The sequence below is a fragment of the Cervus canadensis genome, chromosome 2, assembly GCF_019320065.1.
Source record: "Cervus canadensis isolate Bull #8, Minnesota chromosome 2, ASM1932006v1, whole genome shotgun sequence".
Taxonomy (NCBI): Eukaryota; Metazoa; Chordata; class Mammalia; order Artiodactyla; family Cervidae; genus Cervus; species Cervus canadensis.
Window position 1 is genome coordinate 94,450,807 of NC_057387.1, and position 23,065 is coordinate 94,473,871.

Genomic DNA, 23,065 nt, shown 5'->3' on the forward strand with positions numbered 1-23,065 from the left:
GTGTTAAATTTGACTAGCTTCCATTTGAGTGTGCCCTTTCCTTGATCTTGTCCCCTCCATAGTAATAATACCACCAGAAACCAAATCAACCAACTAATCAGTCAGACAGAAGAATACAGTAGCCTTGTCCTGATACCAGAACTGCCATGGAATAATGTAGTTGGGCTGGCTGGTAACTCGTCTGGTAACAGGCCAAAACACAAAATACAAAACTGCCTCAGAGCAAGGGAGAGGAAATTTCTGCATAATTAGATTTTAGATTAATAGTGAAAATGTGGTAAGTCATGACCTTGTTTTATGTAAGCTGCTGCTGCTAAGTCACTTCAGTCATGTCCGACTCTGTATGACCCCATAGACATCAGCCAACCAGGCTCCCCTGTCCCTGGGATTCTCCAGGCAAGAACACTGGAGTGGATTGCCATTTCCTTCTCCAATGCATGAAAGTGAAAAGTGAAAGTAAAGTTGCTTAGTCATGTCCGACTCTTAGTAACCCCATGGAGTGGGGTGCCATTGCCTTCTCTGTTTATGTAAGCTAGAGCCGCCCAATATTTTTGACATCATAGTACACAGAGAAAGTGATGTTGTTCAGCTGGTGAGAGGATCAGTAGCTCACAGCACGTCGGAGGGGAGGCTCCATGCTAAGATTTCTAGATAAAACGTTCTTGTCTGGTACCTGGCTAACTCTGGCTGCCTGTCCCCTTCTGCCATTCAGCATTCATGTTTAAATATACTGTGGAAGTTAAAAGCTTGAATTCTGAGCCAGACTCTCTAGATTTAAATCCCAGCTCTGCCACTTACTAGCAGTATGATTGTGGCAGATTACTTAATCTGTTTGTACCCAGTTTCTTCATCTAATAAAATGTGTATAATAATTATACTAACCTTATAGAGTTCTAACGCCTGAGTAAGTCAGTTTATGTAAACTGTGGTTTTTGTAAAATGCTTAGAACTTTGCCTGGAGTGTGGTAAGCATCAAGTCAGTGTGGTATGTGTACTACTACTGCTACTATTTCTACTACTTCAGAGAAGTAAATGTTCCAGGCCAGTCTCCCCCAGCTCCTCCTCCCTGCCTCATCCTCTGCCCAGATTCCTTAGTCTCAGCCTCTTCCTTAGGAGTGTCCATCACCCTTCCTTTCATTTCCTCAGTTTCCTTTCATTTTCTTAGTTCTCCATTTGTTTAGGGTCCCTTAGCCAGCTGATGACTGAGAAGACAGTTGAATTGATAATTATCCTCAGCAGCTTCCTGTCACCACTATTCGTTCTCTAGAAAGCTCCAGTGACTAAGGGAGCAACTCTCACAGGTTGGAAAGTGAATTATAGACCTTAACAAGAATTCTAGGGTAGCTGGGAGAGGAGCATGATCTGTTTGCCAAGACGACTTAGCCGGAAGAATGATCATCTTTGGTGTGACGTACCAGATGTTTGTGCTGGTTAGTTCTCTCTAAGCTCTACTAAAAGGTGGAGAACAGATCTGGTGCCTTTGGGGGTAGTGTGGCTCCTAAGACTTTGTGGAGAAATGACACAGTTCTTTCAGAAGCTGGGCCTTGAGGTCAGTTTGTGGGCTGAACAGTGGATGGGTACTTGCATGTCAGGAATATCTGTAGCTCTTGTAATCCAACGAGGTAAGACCCCTCAACCCATTTGTGCTCGGTGAGTTCTATGGGCCCTCTCCAGATGCAGGAACCAGGTTAGTGGTTGGATCCTATCTTCAACACCTACTACACTTTCACTTGATAATGTGTTTTACAAAGAAAGGAGACTATGCATCCCTCCTCTTACTTTAATGGAGAAAGCAAGATAAGGTTATGCCAAGGAATAGAAACACATAAACTGGTGATGGTGATGATACTATGATGGTGAGACTGCATATGATCTGCATCTGCTCACCCCTTCAACTAACTTATCACCACTTCCCCACGTCCTCTACACTCCATCCAGCCTGAACAACTTGCAGTGGCACTAGCCGGCCACTCCACTCTTCTGCAGGCCTTAGCACATGCGCCTCCTCTGTCTCTCTCCCCAGCCCCCACCTGGCTGGTTCCTGTTCATCCTTCAGGTGTCAGCTTAGCTGTCCCTTCCTCTAGTGACCAAACTGAGTTAAATGCCTGTCTTTTGCTCCACAGCACCTGGTACTCCCCTGTCATAGTACTTATCTCACTGAATTGAAATGGTTTTAAATTCCAGTGGATTTCAGTTCCATCAGGGTAGAGACTGTCTTCTCTTGTGTTCTCGCTGTCTAGCACTGGACAGCGAGTAGGTGCCCAATAAATATAGTATTTGTTGAATGAATAAGTCAGCAGTGCTTTCACTTCTCGTTTTTCATTTGATCCTCACAAAAGCCTTGTTGATGTAGGGAGCTGGGGGCCTTACTCTGACCTTGTTTTGTATATGAAGAAACTGATCTTCAGAGAAGCTACGCAATTTACTAAAGCTCTCACAGTGTGAAGAGCCAGGACTTAAAAGGATGTATCTCAGACACAAGTTGTTCAGTGCATTATTTTGGAGCTTTGTTTCACAAAGTGTTTCCTTTTAAAAAATAGTATTTATAAAGATAAAAATTAAAATGGTATTTGTTGTTTTTCATAATTATAAAAATGATATATTCAAGGCACCAGAATTCCTGAAATGTTTTTTTCTCCACCGAAAAGAAATGCAAAAAGGCAAAATGGTTGTCTGAGGAGGCCTTACAAATAGCTGTGAAAAGAAGAGAAGCAAAAAGCAAAGGAGAAAAGGAAAGAGATATCCATTTAAATGCAGAGTTCCAAAGAATAGCCAGGAGAGATAAGAAAGCCTTCCTCAGCGATCAATGCAAAGAAATAGAGGGAAACAACAGAATGGGAAAGACGAGATCTCTTCAAGAAAATTAGAGATACCAAGGGAACATTTCATGCAAAGATGGGCTCAATAAAGGACAGAAATGGTATGGACCTAACAGAAGCAGAAGATATTTAGAAGAGGTGGCAAGAATACACAGAAGAACTGTACAAAAAAAGTCTTCACGACCCAGATAATCACAATGATGTGATCACTGACCTAGAGCCAGACATCCTGGAATGTGAAGTCAAGTGGGCCTTAGAAAGCATCACTACGAACAAAGCTAGTGGATGTGATGGAATTCCAGTTGAGCTATTTCAAATCCTAAAAGATGGTGCTGTGAAAGTGCTGCACTCAATATGCCAGCAAATCTGGAAAACTCAGCAGTGGCCACAGGACTGGAAAAGGTCCATTTTCATTCCAATCCCTAAGAAAGGCAATCCCAAAGAATGCTCAAACTACCACACAATTGCACTCATCTCACACGCTAGTAAAGTAATGCTCAAAATTCTCCAAGCCAGGCTTCAGCAGTACGTGAACCAAGAACTTCCAGATGTTCAAGCTGGTTTTAGAAAAGGCAGAGGAATCAGAGATCAAAATTGCCAATATCCGCTGGATCATCGAAAAAGAAAGAGAGTTCCAGAAAAACATCTATTTCTGCTTTATTGACTACGCCAGAGCCTTCAACTGTATGGATCACAATAAACTGGAAAATTCTGAAAGAGATGGGAATACCAGACCACCTGACCTGCCTCTTGAGAAACCTGTATGCAGGTCAGGAAGCAACAGTTAGAACTGAACATGGAACAACAGACTGGTTCCAAATAGGAAAAGGAGTACGTCAAGGCTGTATATTGTCACCCTGCTTATTTAACTTCTATGCAGAGTACATCATGAGAAACACTGGGCTGGAAGAAGCACAAAGCTGGAATTAAGATTGCTGGGAGAAATATCAATAACCTCAGATTTGCACGCGACACCACCCTTATGGCAGAGAGTGAAGAGGAACTAAAAAGCCTCTGGATGAAAGTGAAAGAGGAAAGTGAAAAAGTTGGCTTAAAGCTTAACATTCAGAAAACTAAGATCATGGCATCTGGTCCCATCACCTCATGGGAAATAGATGGGGAGACAGTGGAAACAGTGTCAGACTTTATTTTTTTGGGCTCCAAAATCACTGCAGATGGTGCTTGCAGCCATGAAATAAAAACGATGCTTACTCCTTGGAAGGAAAGTTATGACCAACCTAGATAGCATATTAAAAAGCAGAGACATTACTTTGCCAACAAAGGTTCGTCTGGTCAAGGCTATGGTTTTTCCAGTGGTCATGTATGGATCTGAGAGTTGGAGTGTGAAGAAAGCTGAGGGCCGAAAAATTGATGCTTTTGAACTGTGGTGTTGGAGAAGACTCTTGAGAGTCCCTTGGACTGCAAGGAGATCCAACCAGTCCATCCTAAAGGAGATCAGTCCTGGGTGTTCACTGGAAGGACTGATGCTGAAGCTGAAACTCCAATACTTTGGCCACCTCATGCAAAGAGTTGACTCATTAGAAAAGACCCTGATGCTGGGAGGGATTAAGGGCAGGAGGAGAAGGGGACAACAGAGGAGAAGATGGTTGGATGGCATCACCGACTTAATGGACATGAGTTTAAGTAAACTCCAGGAGTTGGTGATAGACAGGGAGGCCTGGTGTGCTGCGATTCATGGGGTCGCAAAGAGTCGGACACGACTGAGCAACTGAACTGAACTGAATGTTGAATTTTGATATAAAGAAATCTAGATATAATTTGTAAAGCTGTAAAGACTAAATTCAGATGTATGTTAGAGAAATATTATTGTATATTTTGTTGAAAAATAAAAACTTGACTGAAACAGTAATAGCACTAAATAAAGTAGTAAACATCATTGTATACCATTTGGAGAATACTGAAAAATATAAAGAAGAAAACCTCCCCATCACACAGAGAAAACTACTGTAGACTAGACATAACCTGGACTTGAAAGGGCAGCATTGAGTTTGAATTCCAGTTAAACAACTAACTAGATGTTTGGCATTCAGTAGATAATTTAGCTTCCCTCATGGCTCAGATGGTAAAGAATCTGCCCACAATGCAGGAGACCTGGGTTCAAACCCTGGGTTGAGAAGACCCCCTGGAGAAGGGAATGGCAACCCACTCCAGTATTCTTGCCTGGAGAATCCCATGGACAGAGAACCCTGGCAGGCTTATAGAGTCGCAAAGAGTCAGACACAACTGAGCAACTAACACACACAGATAGTTTAACCTCTGACAATTTAACCTCAGTTTCCTCACTTGAAATATGGCGAAGTACTTACCTTTGGCGATTATTGTGAGAATTAGAGATAATGTTTGTAAAATACCTGTGCTTGGTGCATAATCAACACTCTTTCAGATTGTAATAGTTTAACATTTATATATATATATATATATATATATTTTTTTACATTTTTATATATTTCTGTTTAGTCTTTCTCCTCTGTGTTTGTGCATACAGACTTAAGCATACACATGTTTTTTGAAGCACTTCTATATTATGTAAAACACTGGGTCTTCACAGCATTGCTGGAAAGGGCAGGTATTATTGCAGGTATTATTTTTAAACCTAATCTGTAGATGAGGAAACTGATACTTTTAAGAGGCAAAGTAACTTGGTCTTGGTGCTACATCTGGTAATACCTGAACTGAACCATCACTGAGTCTCCCGACACCAAGCCCACACGCCTTTCCTGTCAGCGGTGTGCATCCTCACCAGCTCCACCTCTACTGATTCACGAGTAGTGGACCCCTAAGCCTTGCCCAAGAGGAAAGCAAGGGCTGGAGGCAGTGAAGTGCTAGCTGAGGTCTGTCTTCAGACGTGAAGGAAGTGCTCACTCCCTCTGAAACAGCAGGCACATCATCTGATCCTATAGCAGAGACGAGGCTTCTTGCTAGAAAGTTAAGGACCTTTCAGTCGGGGGCTTTATTGAGAGGGAGTGTTTCAGGGATTCAGTGAGTGAAGCCTTACTCTGTGCTGCCTGCAGGGCAAAGGTGTCCCTATATTTCTTTCAGTGTGTGCACTTGGTACTTAGAGGGCCTGGTGACAGGCCTGCACCTAAGCCCAAGGATGTGTGTCCTCTTATATAATTTTTATTTCAGTATACATTTTCTGATGCCAGGTATACATCTGACACTGCACCATGATTTACTTAGAAGACACAGGGGTGAGCAGGTGAAGACAGCCCTGGCCTTTAGGATGTTGGCGAGAGCTCAAGGCCAAATAGAACCAGTGCTCTAGTATTAGCTGCTAGCAGGGTGTTTGGAAGCAGTGGATGGGGGACCCTATTTGAGTTCTATACAGTAACACAATCTATTTGCAAAGATTTCCAAAGTATTTGTGAAAACCTTAACTTATTATAAGAGAGGGGAGACTTTTGAACTGGGCTTTGATGGCTGAGAGGAGTTCTTAGGCCAAGGGAAGGAGGTGAGCCAAGGACCAGCTTGATTGTGGAGCCTCGCACCCTGAGGAAGCCTTTATCAAATGATTACACACATAATAAACTAAGGTCCCAAGAGAGTGTGTGGACAGGCTCCAGGTAAAGAGCTTTTAGACCTTTGGTAAGATGATGATACATCTCCATCCCACTTCCTGCCCCACCCACCCCCCACTGTAAACAGGGAAGTTAAATATGTTTTTTCACTTCACTGCCTTCCTACATTTTTTTCTTCCTAGTTTCAAAAACAACTCTCCTTCAACAAGTTCTGTTTCCAAGGAAAGTCTTAACCATCTGTCCCTTCTGGCATACCCTCTTCCATTGGAATCCATGCAGAATAGACCAGGTACTCTATCTTTTTGTGTGCGAAGCCATAAAATCTAATATCGCATGTGTGGCAGTGCTCAGAGGTATGCTGCTTCCACGAGAGGCTCCCTCAGCCCTGCTGTGGTGAAAACCAAGTATAAATCGCGGCTAACGGGGGTTTCTAGCTAGAGTCATAAGTATGTCTGAGCATCCCCCGTGAACCATCACACCACCAGCTCTCTTGCTGCGCCTCTCCATTGCTGCCTTTGGGCTGTTTTGCTTGTCCTTCAGCCCTCCTTCAGAGTGTGGACAGGGTAAGGAAAAAGAGAAGTGAATCCCAGATCTGTCCACTCTGCACTTGGCTCATAGTGCTAGTGAGAAAATAGATTGGGGCGGGGTGGGAGGGGGCTTGCCACTAACTGCACACAAGGGCAGGGCAAGAGGGGCAGTGGTCCCTCCTCAGCCTGCTGTCCCATTGGCCGGTGCCCCCTTCCTGGGGGCCTGAAGATAAGTGACCCTGTGTCTTATTTCTGTAGAATTTTCACTCTGTTGGGTAGCTCTTTTCCTTTTAGTTTCCCTTTGGGAGGGTGGACCTTGGGGTGCTAATATTTAAGTTCAATTCTTTGGATTCATAGCATGTTGCAGTCCCCAGATACATTTGTGCTTGAAGCTGTCAGCTAGAGTAGTAGTTTGAGATTCTCTGTGGATTCCTTTTCTTCACGTGTTTATCTGTACTCTAAAATGTAAATGAAAGTCTGCTGTCATCAGATCCTAAAAATGGAAGGAAGAATGCGCTTCCATTGAGCTGTCAGACACTTGGCTGCTTAACCAGGGTTTTCTGGATGTGCTATTGAAACGTGCCATTGTTCTGTGTGCTTTCTCCTAATGGCCGTCGCATACTTGCTTCTGAGAACAGTGTACAGTAGCTATGCTTAGGCTCTAATCAATCTTCCTGAGCAGACTTGCCGTTTTTCTGATCATGTTCAGCTGGGGTCCTCTGAGAAGAGAGTGGGCCTTTCCCCTCAGTGGGCAAAGAGCCAGCTTCCATTTCAAAATCTCAGGGAAAAAAAAAGAAATCCAGCAACCCAAGCCTGTGTTTACTGAAGGTTGGTCTAAAAGTCTTTCACATTGTATACCCCATCAGCACTCGAGTGCCTCTATTTTAGAAGGATGTAAAGGTTTAATCACCCTGGTGGGGATTTAGACCCAGAGACTTCAGAGAAATCTTATTATTTTTAACTGCAGGCAAAGAGTATTAAGGCTCCACTCTGGATCAAGGGCATGACATGTTCTATAAGTAATTTATCTTTAACAGGGGAAGGCCCTTACTAGAGTGTCTTAGAAACAGGACTATGATTGGCCACTGGTTCATTATTCCTCCTTTTCTCTTTCACCCTCTCAGTCTCCTGCTTTATTTTCTCTGACCCTACCCTTTCCTGTCCAGTGTCTAAATGTCTGCCTCACAAATCCTCCCTTTAAGGTGGAGAGCCAGGTGCCTTCTGGGGAGAGATAATAATGTTTTTGTAAAATGACTGAATCCAGCAACTTAGCATAGACCTGTCAACAGCAGACTTCTAAATGGACCCTACCTGCATTCTGTCAAATAAGGAGCTAAGGAGGGAGAGTGTGCCCCGGGCCTCACAGACTCTCAAGTCTATGCTATTGGACATGAAGGAATTTAGGGCCACCCTCAAACCAAACCCCTGCCCTGTTGTACCTTCACAGAAGCAGTCTCCACTGAGGGCCTTTTGAATCCTTTGCGCATCCACAGGGACGTTACTGAGCATGTCACTTTATTTGTATGGACTGCCCTCCCAAACCCGTCTCCCTTTCTGCTTAGCTCCCTGGCTCCTACCTTTCTGGTGCTGAGGCTGGAAGATGTCACAGGTAGGATTCTGCTATGGATTCATTGTTCAGTTTGGGGGCACATCTAAATCCATGTGCTAATGAGCTTGATTACAGCAGGCTTCTGCTATCCTCTTTTAATCTAGCCCATCTGTCTGAGTTCCTTTCCACAGTTAATGATCTCCTATAATGGTTCGCCTTTAGTTTTGCCTCCTGGGTCAAAACAGATCAATAGTCCTCATAGATATTTAAAAGCCATGAGTGTAAAGCTCCTGGGTTTCCCCCCTCTTCTTTCTTCTGGGTGAACTTATAGCTTGATCAGTCCAGTGATACTTCCCTTCCATCTCCTCTCTTCTCCCAGAGATGGGTAGCAGTGAACCAGTTCCCATTGCAGAGAGTGACAAGAGGAAGAAGAAGAAGCGGAAGGCCCGGGCCACTGATTCCTTGCCGGGAAAGTTTGAAGGTTGGTCACTCTCTTTGGTCTCTTAGAACTGGATCGGTGACTCCCCAAGCATGCCAGCATCCTGGTAGCCCTGAGTATAGATCTTAGAGCCAACTTCATGTTTTTCCATGTGATAGGCATGAAAGATAGGAGTGAGAGACATGAGCATAGAGGACACACGTGAGGACACAGCAAGAAGGCGGCATCTGTAAGCATCATAGACACCAAATCTGACAGCACCTTGAGTCTTGGACTTGTGGCCTCCAGAACTGTGCGAAAATACACTTCTATGGTTTAAGCCTCCCAGTCGGTGGTATCTTGACATGGCAGCTCTAGCTGACTAATACAGTTTTAAGCTGAGAAAATTTAAAAAAAAAAAGGTGAAGATGAGATGGTTTATAGAAAGGGGGTGACAGAGAGAGATCACCAGGATGGGAAAAACTCCCAGATGATGCACAGGCCTCCTCTGAATGGTCTGAGCGCTTCATCAGGGAATAGAAAGGCAGCCTGTCACAGTCGCATATGGAGCAAGATTGCCTGGTATTTTTCATCTGTGATCTTTCCCTCAGGTAGTCTTGGAGGAGCTGCTGAGAGGTAGAACAACAATGGCAGAGGAAGATGAAACATCAAAGGCCGTGGCTACAAATGAAATGTAAATCTTCTAGGTAGTTCCCTGGCAGTCCAGTGGTTAGGACTCCACGCTTTCACTGCTATGGCCTGAGTTCCATCCCTAATTGGGGAACTAAGATCTTGCAAGCCATGTGGCATGGCCAGACAAAAAAAAAAAGAAAGAAACTTAAACCTTCTATCAGTAGAGAATTAAGCTCCTAGAGATTGCAGCTGTTTGTGCTGGATGACTCTGACTCCATTCGAAGAGTGCATGTTGTATTCAGGGGACTTGATCAGGTCATCAAACATTTTGAACACTGTGTGTGAGGCACCAGGCTCAGAGCTGGTCCTGTTATCACTGGGCACTGGATGGGATAAAGTGACTCATTGGACACACCTGCAAGTCTCAGTCGCTATTCCTAGGAGTAACCAAGGAATGATGGAGTAACCCCCAGCATCTACTTTTGTTTCTTTCATTGTGAGACTTGAAATAGCTTCACTGTATGGTCCCTCTTTCCAGAACTGCAGACATACTAGTGAATTGATTGTTTTGTAGAGTGGTCCTAAAACAAACCCTTTATAAGTCAGGAATATTGGACTTCCAGCCACCAATCTGTCCTGACATGTGCAGAGGCTACTATCCAAGTATCCATTGTGAGAGAAGCACATCATTTAAAATACGAACAGCTGTAAGACCAAACAGTGATGGAACCAAGAAGGTGCTTTGTGTAAGGTTTTGTCTGTTTGTGTTTAACAATAGATGTGTGTGTATAGCAGAGGGGGTGAGGGTGGGGAATGAACAAAAGTCCCAAGGGTTTTAGAATAGTTTCCAAATCAACAGGCCTTTCTCTTTCAATGAACAAGAGAGTATTTCCTGTTATTCACAGATGACTTGTGCAATTATGGAGTTTCTCATAACTAAGTGATAAAATCTAATTTCATGGTTAACAGTATTCTGCGGGTTTTAACACTAGGCTACCTTTAAAGGAAAAAGCTGAAGACTAGTAGCCAAGGGAGGAAGAGGTCAGCTCAGCAGAGGCCTTGATGGAGCTGTGGCTTCCTTTGGAAGGTGTTCAGAGAGCTTGTGCTCTTTGTGAGCCTGGGAGATCACCTAAATATACTTTCGACCCAGGGCTACTGCTGTGTTAGAATCGCTCTGACTCAGCACTCTAAAAACCTCGAGGCATCCGTTTGCATCTTACTTCTCTCTCCTGTTTCCTGTGGGCAACTGCTGGAAACTTCTCAGAAATCTCCAGTGACTTCCACTATGTGTGGCATAAAATAAAACAGTGCTTTATTCCCCTTTGTATCACCAGTTCCTAGTACAGAACTGGTTATGGAGTAGGTGCTCAACAAATGAGTGAGTGAATGAATGATGTCCATTCAGATCACATCTCTTCTGTGAGGATCCCCCAGATCCACTGAGCAGATTTAACCTCTCCCTTCCCCTGCTCTTTTTTTTCTTACTGTGTTTTATCCCTCTCTGGTTTATTCTGGGGTCACTTGTGTACAAACCTGTCTGTGTTCCCCAGCAGACTGTGACTCTCAAAGGCCAGGGACTATATTTTATTCCTCACTGTGTCCCTGTTGTGAGTCTGACAAGTTGTCTGGCACACAGTAGGTGCTTGGGAAGCATGTGCAGAATTGAACCCCCTTCACTGACCTCATCTCAGGAGCAAGATCCTGCGATGAGACCTGCTTGTCGTGAAGCTGAGTCCCAAGGCAGTCGGGAACATTAGTGGCCTTTCTCATCAATGAGCACTGCCAGGTCCTTGAGCACCTGTGCTGTCAGACTGGGGAAGTCAAGTGACACGGCTCTTCTTTCCTTCTCTGCAGAGGGGTGACTCATCTTGTTATGCTTCTCCTCCATTTTACCTCTAGATGTATACAAGCTGACCTCTGAACTGCTGGGAGAGGGAGCCAATGCCAAAGTTCAAGTTGCCGTGAGCCTGCAGAATGGCAACGAGTATGCTGTCAAAGTGAGTGTCTCATCTAGATGCCAGGCTTTACTTTGCAGATAGTGAGTCCCAGCTTGTCCTAAACCAGATACATTTTACATTTCACAGCATAGTGGCTTAATAAGAATGGGAGCTCCAAAGCTGTATTCACTAAATTCGGTGATTTCTCTACTTACTTGCTGTGTAACATTGGACAAGTTACTTAACCTTTCTGTCCTTCAGTTTCTTCATCTGTATAATGAGTGTAATAATAGAACCTATGTGGTATTGTTGTGAGGTTTAAATAAGTTAATATGTGTAAAGTGCTTAGGGCAGTGCCTCTGGTGAATGAAGTCAGCTTCAGAAAACAGTCAGATTTGGAATTAGAAGGCCTATCTGAATCTCTTTTTTGACAAATTACTACTGTTTGACTTGGGACAAGTCGCTGAACCTCTTTGAGTGTCAGTTCTCACATTTCTAGAAGGAAGATAATACCTACCTGCACAAGTGATGTACAGCAGTGTGTTGACAAGGACTGAGTGCTCAGCTTTGGGGCAGGAGAAGTATTTTCCATCTACATGACCTCGGAGTGGCTTACCTTGCCCCTCTGCTCTTCTGTTTGCTGATACTACATGAAAGAAGGGTTGGATCTAAAGCAGTGGTTCTCAAAGTGTGGTCCCTGCATTATTAGCATCAGCACAACTTGATGATCTGGGAACTTGTTAGAGACACACATTATCTGACTCTGTCCTAGACCTGCTGAATCAGAAACTCGGGGCAGGCCCCAGCAACATTAATTTGAACCCTCCAGGTGATTCTGGTACCCACCAAAGTTTTCAAGACATCTACCTGAGCCAGCAGGTCTCATCGCTGCTTCAAATGGGTAAACCCAGCCAAACTGGCTTCTGAAAGATATGTTTCTCCTTTTAACCAAATGGTCATAGTCCCAGATGGATTTATAAAGGAGAACACTTTTGCTAAGCCACAGCCCTTTTTGCTGGAGTGTTGCTTCATGTGATAGCAAAAGCATTATCTTGATTCCTTGTTCTAAACAGATCAGTATAAATTCCAAGTAATTTAAAAAAAAATATGCCTAAGTGGGTAAATTTAAATGGATTGTCAAATATTTAATACATTTGTGGATGACAGAACTACTTCTTCGAGGCTGCCCTTCCTCCAGGCTCCCTGGCATCTTTGGGCAAATACCAGACCTGGGCGTGGCAATGCTTCGGTTTCAGCCATGCTGCCCTGTCAGGAAGCATTTAGCAGGAGGCTTCCTGTGTGCTGTTTTGGACCTGTCAGGAATCCTCTGGTCCTTATTAATTCCTGAATATTCAGGAATTAAGAGGAGAGACAAGCCTTTCCCAGGGCTGAGGAATCCAGGCATTTCCTTCGTTAGTTGTTCAATATGGTGATAAGTACCCTCTTCCTTCTTATGAACCATACAGTAAAAAGTGATTGTTTACAACTCTCTCTCTTTAATAGGGATCGCCTTATGTTTTGTAAGTCTGGAATTTTAATCTTTGTCTTTGCTGAGAATAACTACCTTGTAAGATAGTATATATGCCCACACCATGTTGATTAAAACACCTTTGCTCCATCAGAGCTTGGGTCCCTGTGTCTTTCTTTCTTTCTCTCTCTCTCTCTATATATATATACATACATATATATGTATATATATATTTCTGGCTGATTCCCTGGACTGCGAAAGCTGGCTGCGTAACCCAGGGAATATTAGACTCTTTCCTTCTTTCACTCTCTCATCATTGACTCCGGACCACCAGATTCCAGTCCAATAAAGGAACAACGCTGCCCATGTCTCATGTCTCTCCTGTTCTTTGAAAGTGCCCCAGATGTGGGCTACTTCTCCAGCCTGGCTCCACTATACTTGATTTTATTAGGGCTTTGCACAACAGCCATCCAACTGATGAATCCTAGAGTCTTACTCTTGGAATGGAATTTCAAGATAATCTGGACTTGAGCCTCCCTTGTAACTCCTCATAGTTTTCCATATTTTGCACACCCCTATGATCTCTGGTAGCAAGAGCTCTTTGCCTCCTCAGAGAAAATCATGCCATCCAACTATGCGGGATAGTTGCCTGCTAGGAATTTCTTTCTAACTTTGATCTGCTTGATGAACGAACAAGCTGAATAGCTTCTGTGCCCCAGAACCACGCCTCTCTGCCAGCTCAGAACGGGAGTCCAGTGGTCTACTAACCAACTTGGACTTGTTTAGAAAATTACACTTGGTTGTAGATGTGTGTGCTGCTACATGTTGGAGACGTTTGAAGTGTCTTCGGTGACAGTCTTGGGATGAAGGACCCAGATGTCTGCCCACCCCACACATGGGACTGTCAGGCAGTAACAGCTCTGCAGAGGACTTCCTCGAAGGCTCTACCTGCAGCGGTTTGGGGCTCTGGATGGGTCTGTAGAGATGTGCAGAGTCAGCCAGTCCCCACATAACTCACCTGCTCATCTGTTGGCTGGCCCATTCCTTCAGTCAATACTTGCCAAGCATCTCCAGGTATAGGTGGGGAGGGGGAGCAGCTCACAGCATCATTGGAGAGACAGAACCTCCGGGTTCTCTGAGCAAAGTTGTGTAGGATATAAGCGGATATTGGACAGTGAGGGCTTTAGAAGCAGCTGTGGGCTTGAACAGCAGCCCTGCCACTTAGCAGAGCTGTGAGCAAAATGCTTTACCTCTGCCTGTTCTTTCGGGATTGTGTTGTAAGGATTAACTGAGATTGTGTACCTAAATGACTTCATATAGTCCCTGCCAAAGGGTAAGTTCTCAGAAGAATTGCAGAAGCGGCATCTGAGCTGGGCCTTGGAGCTTTATTGCCTCCTCACTGTATCCCTTATCCCCTTGCTCTTCCTCCAGCACTAGAAGATCCTTCAGTAGAGTGTGTAAGTTCTTAGCCTTAAGGCAGAGAGAGATGCCTTCAGAGTAGGAGCTTGGTAGAGCTGGTTCTTTGTCTTGCTGGCTGCCTCAGTCTCCCCTGGGCTGCTGGGGTAGCACCCTCACAGGCTTCGATGGCGATGTACTTGGCCAGAGTCAAACAGGTGGGCTGGAAGGTCCTGGGGCCAGTCTGTTGCTTTGCTGACAGAAGCACAGTGCCTGCGTCACCATGGCCTACTCCAGACTTTTGCTTGACGCTGGATTTCGGCTGAATTGGCCTTGCACTCTGCCAGAGGGCACCTGTTGGGAGTGTTTTGACCAGGTGGGTGTATATGACAGGTTTTATTTTTCACACAGATCATCGAAAAACATGCAGGACACAGTCGGAGTAGGGTATTTCGGGAGGTGGAGACGCTCTATCAGTGTCAAGGAAACAAGTGAGTATAGTGTTGGGTGACTTGCTGATTCTCTGGGAGTGAGGGATGGTTGGCTACAGAAAAGGAAGTTATTTCTCACCATCTCACAACCCCAGCAGTTAGCTCTTGCTCCTTCCCCACATCTGTATATAACTCCTTCCATCTTACAATTTTTAAAAGAGAGAGACAGAGAGAAGCAGCAGCAGCAAAGAAGCTGTCTTCTGTGTAGGCTGAAATACTGTACATACCAGGAATTTAGACAAGTTAGAAGAGCAAGCAATCTGAATCAGTGGCTGCTTGGAAAAAAATAGGTTTTATTTCTTGCAAGCACCTGTAGAAAGTAGGTTGAGTGTTGCCAAGTAGAAATCTATAGGGACCTGCTTTAGTAAATAGATGAGGATGATGATGCTATGGAGACTATTTGTGCTGTTTTCTGTTTCTGGCATATTTACATATGTGCAGCTGCTACTAGGCCTTCCCTCATAGCTCAGTTGGTAAAGAATCCACCTACAATGCAGGAGACCCCAGTTCAGTTCCTGGGTCGGGAAGATCCTCTGGAGAAGGGATAGGCTACCCACTCCAGTATTCTTGGGCTTTCCTTGTGATTCAACTGGTAAAGAATCCACCTGCAATGCAGGAGACGTGGGTTCAATCCCTGGGTTGGGAAGATCCCCTGGAGAAGGAAAAGGTTACCCACTCCAGTATTCTGGCCTAGAGAATTCCATGGACTATACAGTCCATGGGGTTGCAAAGAGTTGGACACAACTGAGCAACTTCGACTTTCAGCCACTACTAAGGGTCCTGAAACCTTGTTTAACACTCTTTGCTTGATAACTGGGCCAAGGTAGTGTCTAGCCCCATCTTATTCTGCTTACCACCAACTCCGAATGAGTGGCTCTCCCACTGTGGCTTTAAATCAGGGTCACCTCTAAGACTCCGCTTCCCGCTCTCTCCTGTCATGGCAGGGTCAGCAGGGAGCCAGTGGCCAGTATTGATGGCTTTGTCATTAAGCTTGGAAGAAGGGGGCTGCTGTTGATTTAACTCCAGGCACTGCCTCTACAATCTTCTTTCAAATTAGGCCATTTTGGCCATCTTATTCAGACGCCTTTTCGCTAGTAAAAGCCCGATGTCTGTCCCAAAGTGGTCAGCATTTTTTTATGAGAGACAGATTTTTATTTTCAGCCCTGCAGCTTCTGAGTTCAGCATTACAGACTCTACTTGGTTTATTTCATTCTTTAAAAGAAAAAAGCCCCCAACACCTCTGATATCCAGGCTGGTGGCTTCCCTACTGAGTTACAAGACGACCTTGTTGGCAGAGCGCAGTAATGCTCAGGCAGACACAGAGTGCTCACCGGGGAAGGCCACAAGTGCTATGGTGGCAGGGAATGCGGCCGTTTCATTAAGTAGTGCTTAGCAGTTAGGGTCTAGCGGTGCCCACGTTAGGCCCCAAGTCTATTTGACAGATGTTTCCATTTTCTCCAGGCAATGTAAATACTGCCCCGTGATTTATGGGCAAGAGGGAGGGCAAGTAATTATTTGCTGCTTGCCTCCAGGACACACACCTACTATTCAGTGTTATTAGCCGCAATTGCTTCCAGTCGGCTGCAGATTTTATTCAGTTTAATGTGACCGGGACTTTTTTTATAACTCTACCTAGTGGGTTTTAGGGTTGGGGTTTGACAGCACAGACTTGGTGAAAACACCAGAGACTGAACATTATGGAAAGATAAGGTGACCTGAATCTTGCTAACACCGTTGGCTACCTCTTAAACCTGGGTCTTTAATAAGCATTCTGATTTCAAGTTGATTTCTGCCCGTTACAGAGTATCTGTTTTTTTTTTGGTCTATTTATAAGTGAGCTTCAGTATATAACACCATTTTCCCTTTTTTCTTTTCCTCCTATTTTTCCCTATTTAAGGCACATTTTGGAGCTGATTGAGTTCTTTGAAGACGACACAAGGTTTTACTTGGTCTTTGAGAAATTGCAAGGAGGTACTTAACTGTTGAGCGTGTGTTCGGACTTCTGATTAAGACCCAGGGTAGTGATCATCCATCATGAATCCCAGAGACTTCTAAAATGAGTCAAACTAATAAAAAGGATGAAGGACTTAAAACTGCCCTTGATTTGGGAGAAGGAAGGCCGGAGGGAAGGATGATAATTAGCATTTTGCAGGACTTAGAATGTCATTGGTGTGTGCACTCTATAAATGCCTTCTCATTATAATAGGGCTCATATATAGATATATTTCATCATTGATTTATCAATCCATTGTTTTGACATATTCACTATTTAATGGAATTAATTGTGGGGCAGAAGCTCTTACACACACTGCGAAGTCCAAAAAGGCTCACAGAGGAGAGGAGGGATGCACTGTTTAGGACACAGACCAGGATAGAAAGGAGGCCTGAGAAGTGCCGTCCTGCAGGTGGAAAGATGCCATTCTTGACCACCACTGCTTCTGCCATCACCCACACACATGATCGCTGGAATATATATTTAAGTTGCCTTTCTGACATAGAGAAGCCCCTTCCCTCCCTATCACTCGCCCATCCCTAGGTCACATTTGCAAGGTGAAGATTAAGGAGGTTGTCTGGAGCCAAGTGGAGTTCTACACAGGGAGGGCCTAGGTGGTTAAGGGAGCTCCATCTCTTACTAGCTGTGTGACCTTGAGCAAGTCATCTAACCTTTCCAAATGGTACTCTCTGTAATCTGTAAATAGGGGAAATGACAGCTCCTACCTCTTTGGAACACTGTCAAGATTAAATGAGATAATTCATGTGAAATGCTTAGCTCAGTGCCCAGTGAGCACTAAAGGCTTAATAAATGTCAGATGTTAATATTATTAAAACAATTGGGTGTACTGGGGGCTATTGTAGACATGTACTCTTCACCTTCCCTTTTAACAAATTTGGAAACAAGACTTGAGCAAGCCCAAGACTTAACATAGAGCCAGTTTTCTCAAAATGTTCCACAGTGTATTGGGATCCTTTGTTTACTCTGGCAAGTGAAAGATCTTTCATACTCTTCCCATGTCAAAAGCCAGAGGTAATAAGTAAACATGTGCCATTTGTGGGGCACAGAGATGACACCTTCAGGCCAGAAATTCTGGCTTCCAGTGGTGAGCACAGACCACATGGAACCAAGCCATATGCTTATGCCTGTGTGCGCCCCGCTTCACCAAGCAACACTAGCCCTGTGAATTACCTGTTCTGAGATGCCTGATGCAGCCGGGTTTATCTGTAGCCATGTCACTCTACTGAGGCCAGACTCAGTGGGTAAAAAAGAGTGGTTGGCTCAGAGAATCCTATCCCCCAAAGCAGTCAAACCACAAGCCCTGCTGAGGAGAGGTCTGCACAGGCTCCAGGGCCAGACTTACTGGGCTCGATTCCTGATGACGTCTCCATTTACTGATACGTGATCTGGAACAAGTTGCTTAACCTTTCTTGGCTTCAGGTTAGTGAGGATTACCCTGTTTTGTACATTACGTCCAGTTGCAGTGAGGATAAGATAATCTATTTTAAAAATACCACATAGTGCTTGGTACAGAGCAACTACTCAATAAATATTAGCCATTGCCAACAAAATAACAGCAACAATAATAATAATAATAATAAATGGGAAATTTCAGGAGAGAAAGCAGTTTTTTCCCTCTTTCTAGACCTTTACACAACCAGTAGAGGTGTGGCATTTCCACCTGAAAGCCTGTGCTCTTGTTTGGACCTGAGCTCAGATGCAAGGGAGGAAAAGTTCCTCTAGAGAGGCCCCCAGCCCCAGGTGGAGTCACTTTTAGTTCCTTTCGATTTCAGAAGCCAGATCTATCCCACATCTGCCCTTCTGCACTCATAGACAGGTGCAGAAGATAGCTGTCCAGTTCTTTTCAGTCCAGTTTTGTGCTGGTACCTGGTCTATGCCAGATACCACACTGGTGCTGGACATTCAGTGATGAGTAAGCCTGTGTCCCCACCTGAAACTTTTGAAAACTTGGCCTCTGAGAAGTTACTACTCTTACTAGAGCCTGAAAAGACAGTCCTCTCTGCCCCTTCTGCTCTTCAGGCTCCATCTTGGCCCACATCCAGAAGCAGAAGCACTTCAATGAGCGAGAAGCCAGCCGAGTGGTGCAGGATGTCGCTGCCGCCCTTGACTTCCTGCACACCAAGGGTGAGCCAGGCCTTGGCCTTAGTGGGTGGGTTTGGCTGGTCGCCTCTGAGGGCCAAGGGAGAGGGACAGACCAGGTAGAAGGCTGGGAGCTGGTGCAGCTAGCAGGCACACCCAGGATGGTGAGGGGCCAGGCCAGGGTGGCTCCTATACTTCTGATGCGGATGGCAGGTGGTTGTGGAACTATTAAGCAGGCTAGGGATACAGGAAAAAGAGCAAGGAGGGGAAAAATAGATTTCATGTTGAACAAGGGATGTCTGAGTGTGTGTATGTGAATGATCTTTTCCTTTACTAATGAAGAATACAAAAACCATGCATAATATAACCTAGATTCTAGGATGAATATTTGGGTATTATTCAGTCTAGTGTTTTAAAAATATATCACCTGTATCTCTCTTTTCAAAATTGGCATGGTAGTATATGTGTAGTTTATATCTTGTTCACAATAAATGGGAAATGCATTTTTTTATTAACATGGTAAGTTGGAGGTATCTGTTGAACATTGATTGTGATGGTAAATAGCAGGCTACTATTGTTTGAATTACACTTCAGTGTATGGTTCCTTATCTAGAACTTCTGTAGTCAGTTAAATATTTTTGCACATTATATGTTTTCACATTTCTGGTAATATGTTTACTATCACATACATTTTAAAATTTGCCTAACAGCAGTACCATAGCAAAAATGAATTCTGGCTTCACCTTTTTTTGCCAGCTATGTGCTTTCCCAGTACCATTGGCTCCCTCCTAGAGTTGTGGTGAGAATTAAGAGAGGTCATAATGACGTCACCAACAGTAGCTAACACTTTATGTAGCACTTGTTATGTGCCAGGCACTGTCCAAGGTCTTTTATATGTATCAATTCGCTTACATAATTGTGTGTGTGTTATACACATGTAATAGTGGAGCACAGTGCCTGGCACTTAGTAGTTCTTCAAAAATATTTCCTCTACCCTGCACCCCAACCAAGCAGGCAGCATTTTTACTCCTTATACTAATTCCCTTAAAGAAAAATGTCCTGCCTTCTTGGGGTGGGAGTGGAGCACATACTTTGAGGTTTAGTTCCGCTCCTTTCACTTCTGTGACATTGGCCAGCCTCGCTGGTCAGGAGCGCTCAGGTCCACTTGCAGGCATGATGCTCCTGCATCCTGCTTTGTGCCAGCAATACAGTGCAGCTGGTGAGGCGTGTGCAGGAGGGGAGGCTCACCAATCCGCCTCGCTTCCTCCAGGGCCTGAGGAAACTACTCCATGCCCACGCTGGGGGCCTGACTTGCACATGGGATGAAAATTCCTAGAAGGGGGCGTCTGTACTTTGCACAGCATGATGAATAGCTGTAGTTCTGTTTCTGAAAGCTGGGATGCATGTATGTAACACCTGCCTGACAGAGATTTACAACTGCTCCCCAAGCAGCCTCGGTAGATTGCAAAACTGGGTCACGCTTTTTACAAGATCCATACGTTGGAGGGGGGTAAAGGTGGTTTTATTTCTTATTTATTTATTTATTTTCACCAGAATGCACTACAGGGACCAGAGGCTGGTGGTGTCTTAGGAATTCTGAAGTGAGCTGGTTAACATCTAGATGGCCAGCTGCCCATGTGACTAGAAGTTGGAGGGGATGAAAAACGATTTGCAGCTGAACTTGGCTGTTTTCTAAATAACTTCACACCTGAAAGATGAATTGGGCTAGAATGGGTCAGCCTGAAACAAGTTCCATACTTTTAAATACTGGACACAGTGCAGCTCAACCTCTGGGAAATGAACTGAAGCAGCTCGATGGCCGGTGTGCTCACCGAGGCAGGCCTATTATTATGGCTGACTCTTAGTTCTCAGGCCAGGGGACGACGGGGCCATGGGCATCTATTTGGAGAGTAAGGCTGCATGTGTGGCTTGTGATCCTTCTGTGGGAGCACTTGCTGTAATGGAAAATATCTTTCACTTTTAGTGCAGCAAGCTGCAGCCTGGCTCAATTTGTGCAGCCTGGACTGAGTTGCTCTGGGTTCTCATTCAATTAGGTGACTGATGAAGTTACTTAGCCTGCTGGAGCTCAGGTTCTTCCTCCCTAGTGAAGAGCGTCTGATGGGCTGGGCCTCTGCCTTCTGCCGGTGAGCCAGAGGGCTGCCGGCAAAGTTGATCAGCAAGGGAGGTATAGTGAAGCGGAGTCTGCTGTTCTCCATTATTCCATGAATCCTCTGCTGCTTCCCAGTACTTCCAAGCAGTAGCTGTTAAACTTTTACTCTATTTTACAGCCTTTCTATCTCTGCACCATACACTCTGCAGGAGGAAAAAGGAATGGGAGGTTTCTGTGTCCACCACTAGAACACCATGGCCATGAGTCTTTGTCAGTGTTTTTGGTTAAAAGATGGTTTACCCCCAGATGTCTTATTGGCCAAGTCAGCAGCTTTTAATGTCTCATGGGGTAAGCTGGTATCTGCAGTCTCCCTCAAGAAGGTCTGACCAAAATGCAGGGATTGTTGTTGTTTAGTCCCTAAGTTGCGTCCTACTCCTTTTTGACCCCATGGACTAGCCCACTAGGCTCCTCTGTCCATGGTCTTATTCAGGCAGGAATACTGGAATGAGTTGTTTCCTTCTCCAGGGGGAATCTTGCCGATCCAGGGATTGAACCCACGTCTGCTGCATTGGCAGGCGGATTCTTTCCACTGAGCCACCAGGGAAGCCCAAAATACAGGGGAGGTTCTTAAGAACAGCACCGTTGGGCCAAAGTAGTCCTTGCTGACCTTCTGATAGGACTGTCTTATACATGGTGAGCAAGTGAGAAGGGAGACAAGCTTTGGGAGATTTGTTAACTAACTCAATCCTCTGAACATTCAGGGAGTCCTACTGAAGGAATCTTTTTTTTTTTTTAAGTTGGCCACACAAGAAGAAATGAGGTAAAGCAGTTCCAGCCCCCTGAGATGCTCTTAAACAAGACACTAATTATTTCTTCATTTCTGTTCCAAGCGGGGCTGTTCAGAGGGCTCTTTGCTCTGGTTTGTATTAGGCTGCTTACTCTGGGTTGGCAGTGCAGTGCTGAGAGGTGGGCTTGCTGGGATTCATTTAGCCCTTCTTATCCCTGCCAGACTTCTAAAGCTTCTGCTTCAGAAGAACTTGCAGAATCAACTGTGCTTTCTGTTTGTGTCTCTGGTTACTTCTGCCTCCTGTAGCTCGTTGATTTTTTAATGTACCATAATTGGGAATTAATCTGCGAACAACAGCATTTGGAAAAAATTAATTGTGTGTGGAGTGTTTGATAATTGTGTGTATATGTTAACCATTTCTTTGTTCTTTGTCATTTCAGGCATTGCTCATCGAGATCTGAAGCCAGAAAATATACTGTGTGAATCTCCAGAAAAGGTACCTGGGGCCTGATTTGGGGTGTCACAGTTGACACAGACACAGGGAAGCCATGCTTACTTTCAGTGTAAATCATCAGCGGCTCTCTCAGCCCCAGTTGAACTGACTGTTACAGACACGTAAGAGTGTTATCCTAATGTGTAGTGTTTCTACATCCCAGACAGGGCTAGTCCTGGGCCCTTCTGTGTTCTTTATGAGCGGATTGTCATAAACCTGAGAGTTTGTAAAATATATGAGACCTGCACACAGTGATTGTTTTCTAGCCCAGTGCACCTACTTTTAGAACAGTAGGTGTGAGTCAAACAACAATTCGATCTTACATCAAGCAAATCTCTGCTTGTGAATGATGTTTATGTTACAGTATGTGTGCCTACTATTGTCTACCACTACAAGCTATAGTTGGGAAGCAAGTTCTTTTTTTTTTTTTTTTTTTTTATTTTTTTTTATTAGTTGGAGGCTAATTACTTCACAACATTTCAGTGGGTTTTGTCATACATTGATATGAATCAGCCATAGATTTACACTTATTCCCCATCCCGATCCCCCCCTCCCACCTCCCTCTCCCCCCGATTCCTCTGGGTCTTCCCAGTGCACCAGGCCGGAGCACTTGTCTCATGCATCCCATCTGGGCTGGTGATCTGTTTCACCATAGATAGTATACATGCTGTTCTTTTGAAATATCCCTCCCTCACATTCTCCCACAAAGTTCAAAAGTCTGTTCTGTATTTTTGTGTCTCTTTTTCTGTTTTGCATATAGGGTTATCGGGTTACCATCTTTCTAAATTCCATATATATGTGTTAGT

The 23,065-nt window shown here is 44.5% G+C and overlaps 1 protein-coding gene across 7 annotated transcripts in view; it reads left to right on the plus strand.

Annotated features, from left to right (window-relative positions):
* MKNK1 (MAPK interacting serine/threonine kinase 1) overlaps positions 1-23,065 on the plus strand; it is a 49,344-nt gene that overhangs the window by 15,150 nt on the left and 11,129 nt on the right. For 2 of the 7 annotated variants that reach the window (XM_043461438.1, XM_043461439.1), the window contains 7 exons: positions 6,541-6,647; positions 8,814-8,915; positions 11,385-11,482; positions 14,697-14,776; positions 16,674-16,747; positions 18,810-18,914; positions 22,207-22,262. In XM_043461438.1, the coding sequence (XP_043317373.1) occupies positions 6,632-6,647; positions 8,814-8,915; positions 11,385-11,482; positions 14,697-14,776; positions 16,674-16,747; positions 18,810-18,914; positions 22,207-22,262 (531 nt within the window). In that variant the 5' untranslated portion in view covers positions 6,541-6,631. Of the gene's footprint in view, positions 1-6,540; positions 6,648-8,470; positions 8,495-8,813; positions 8,916-11,384; positions 11,483-14,696; positions 14,777-16,673; positions 16,748-18,809; positions 18,915-22,206; positions 22,263-23,065 lie in introns of those variants that run through there. The other 5 variants (XM_043461441.1, XM_043461442.1, XM_043461443.1 and 2 more) reach the window with 4 other exon arrangements.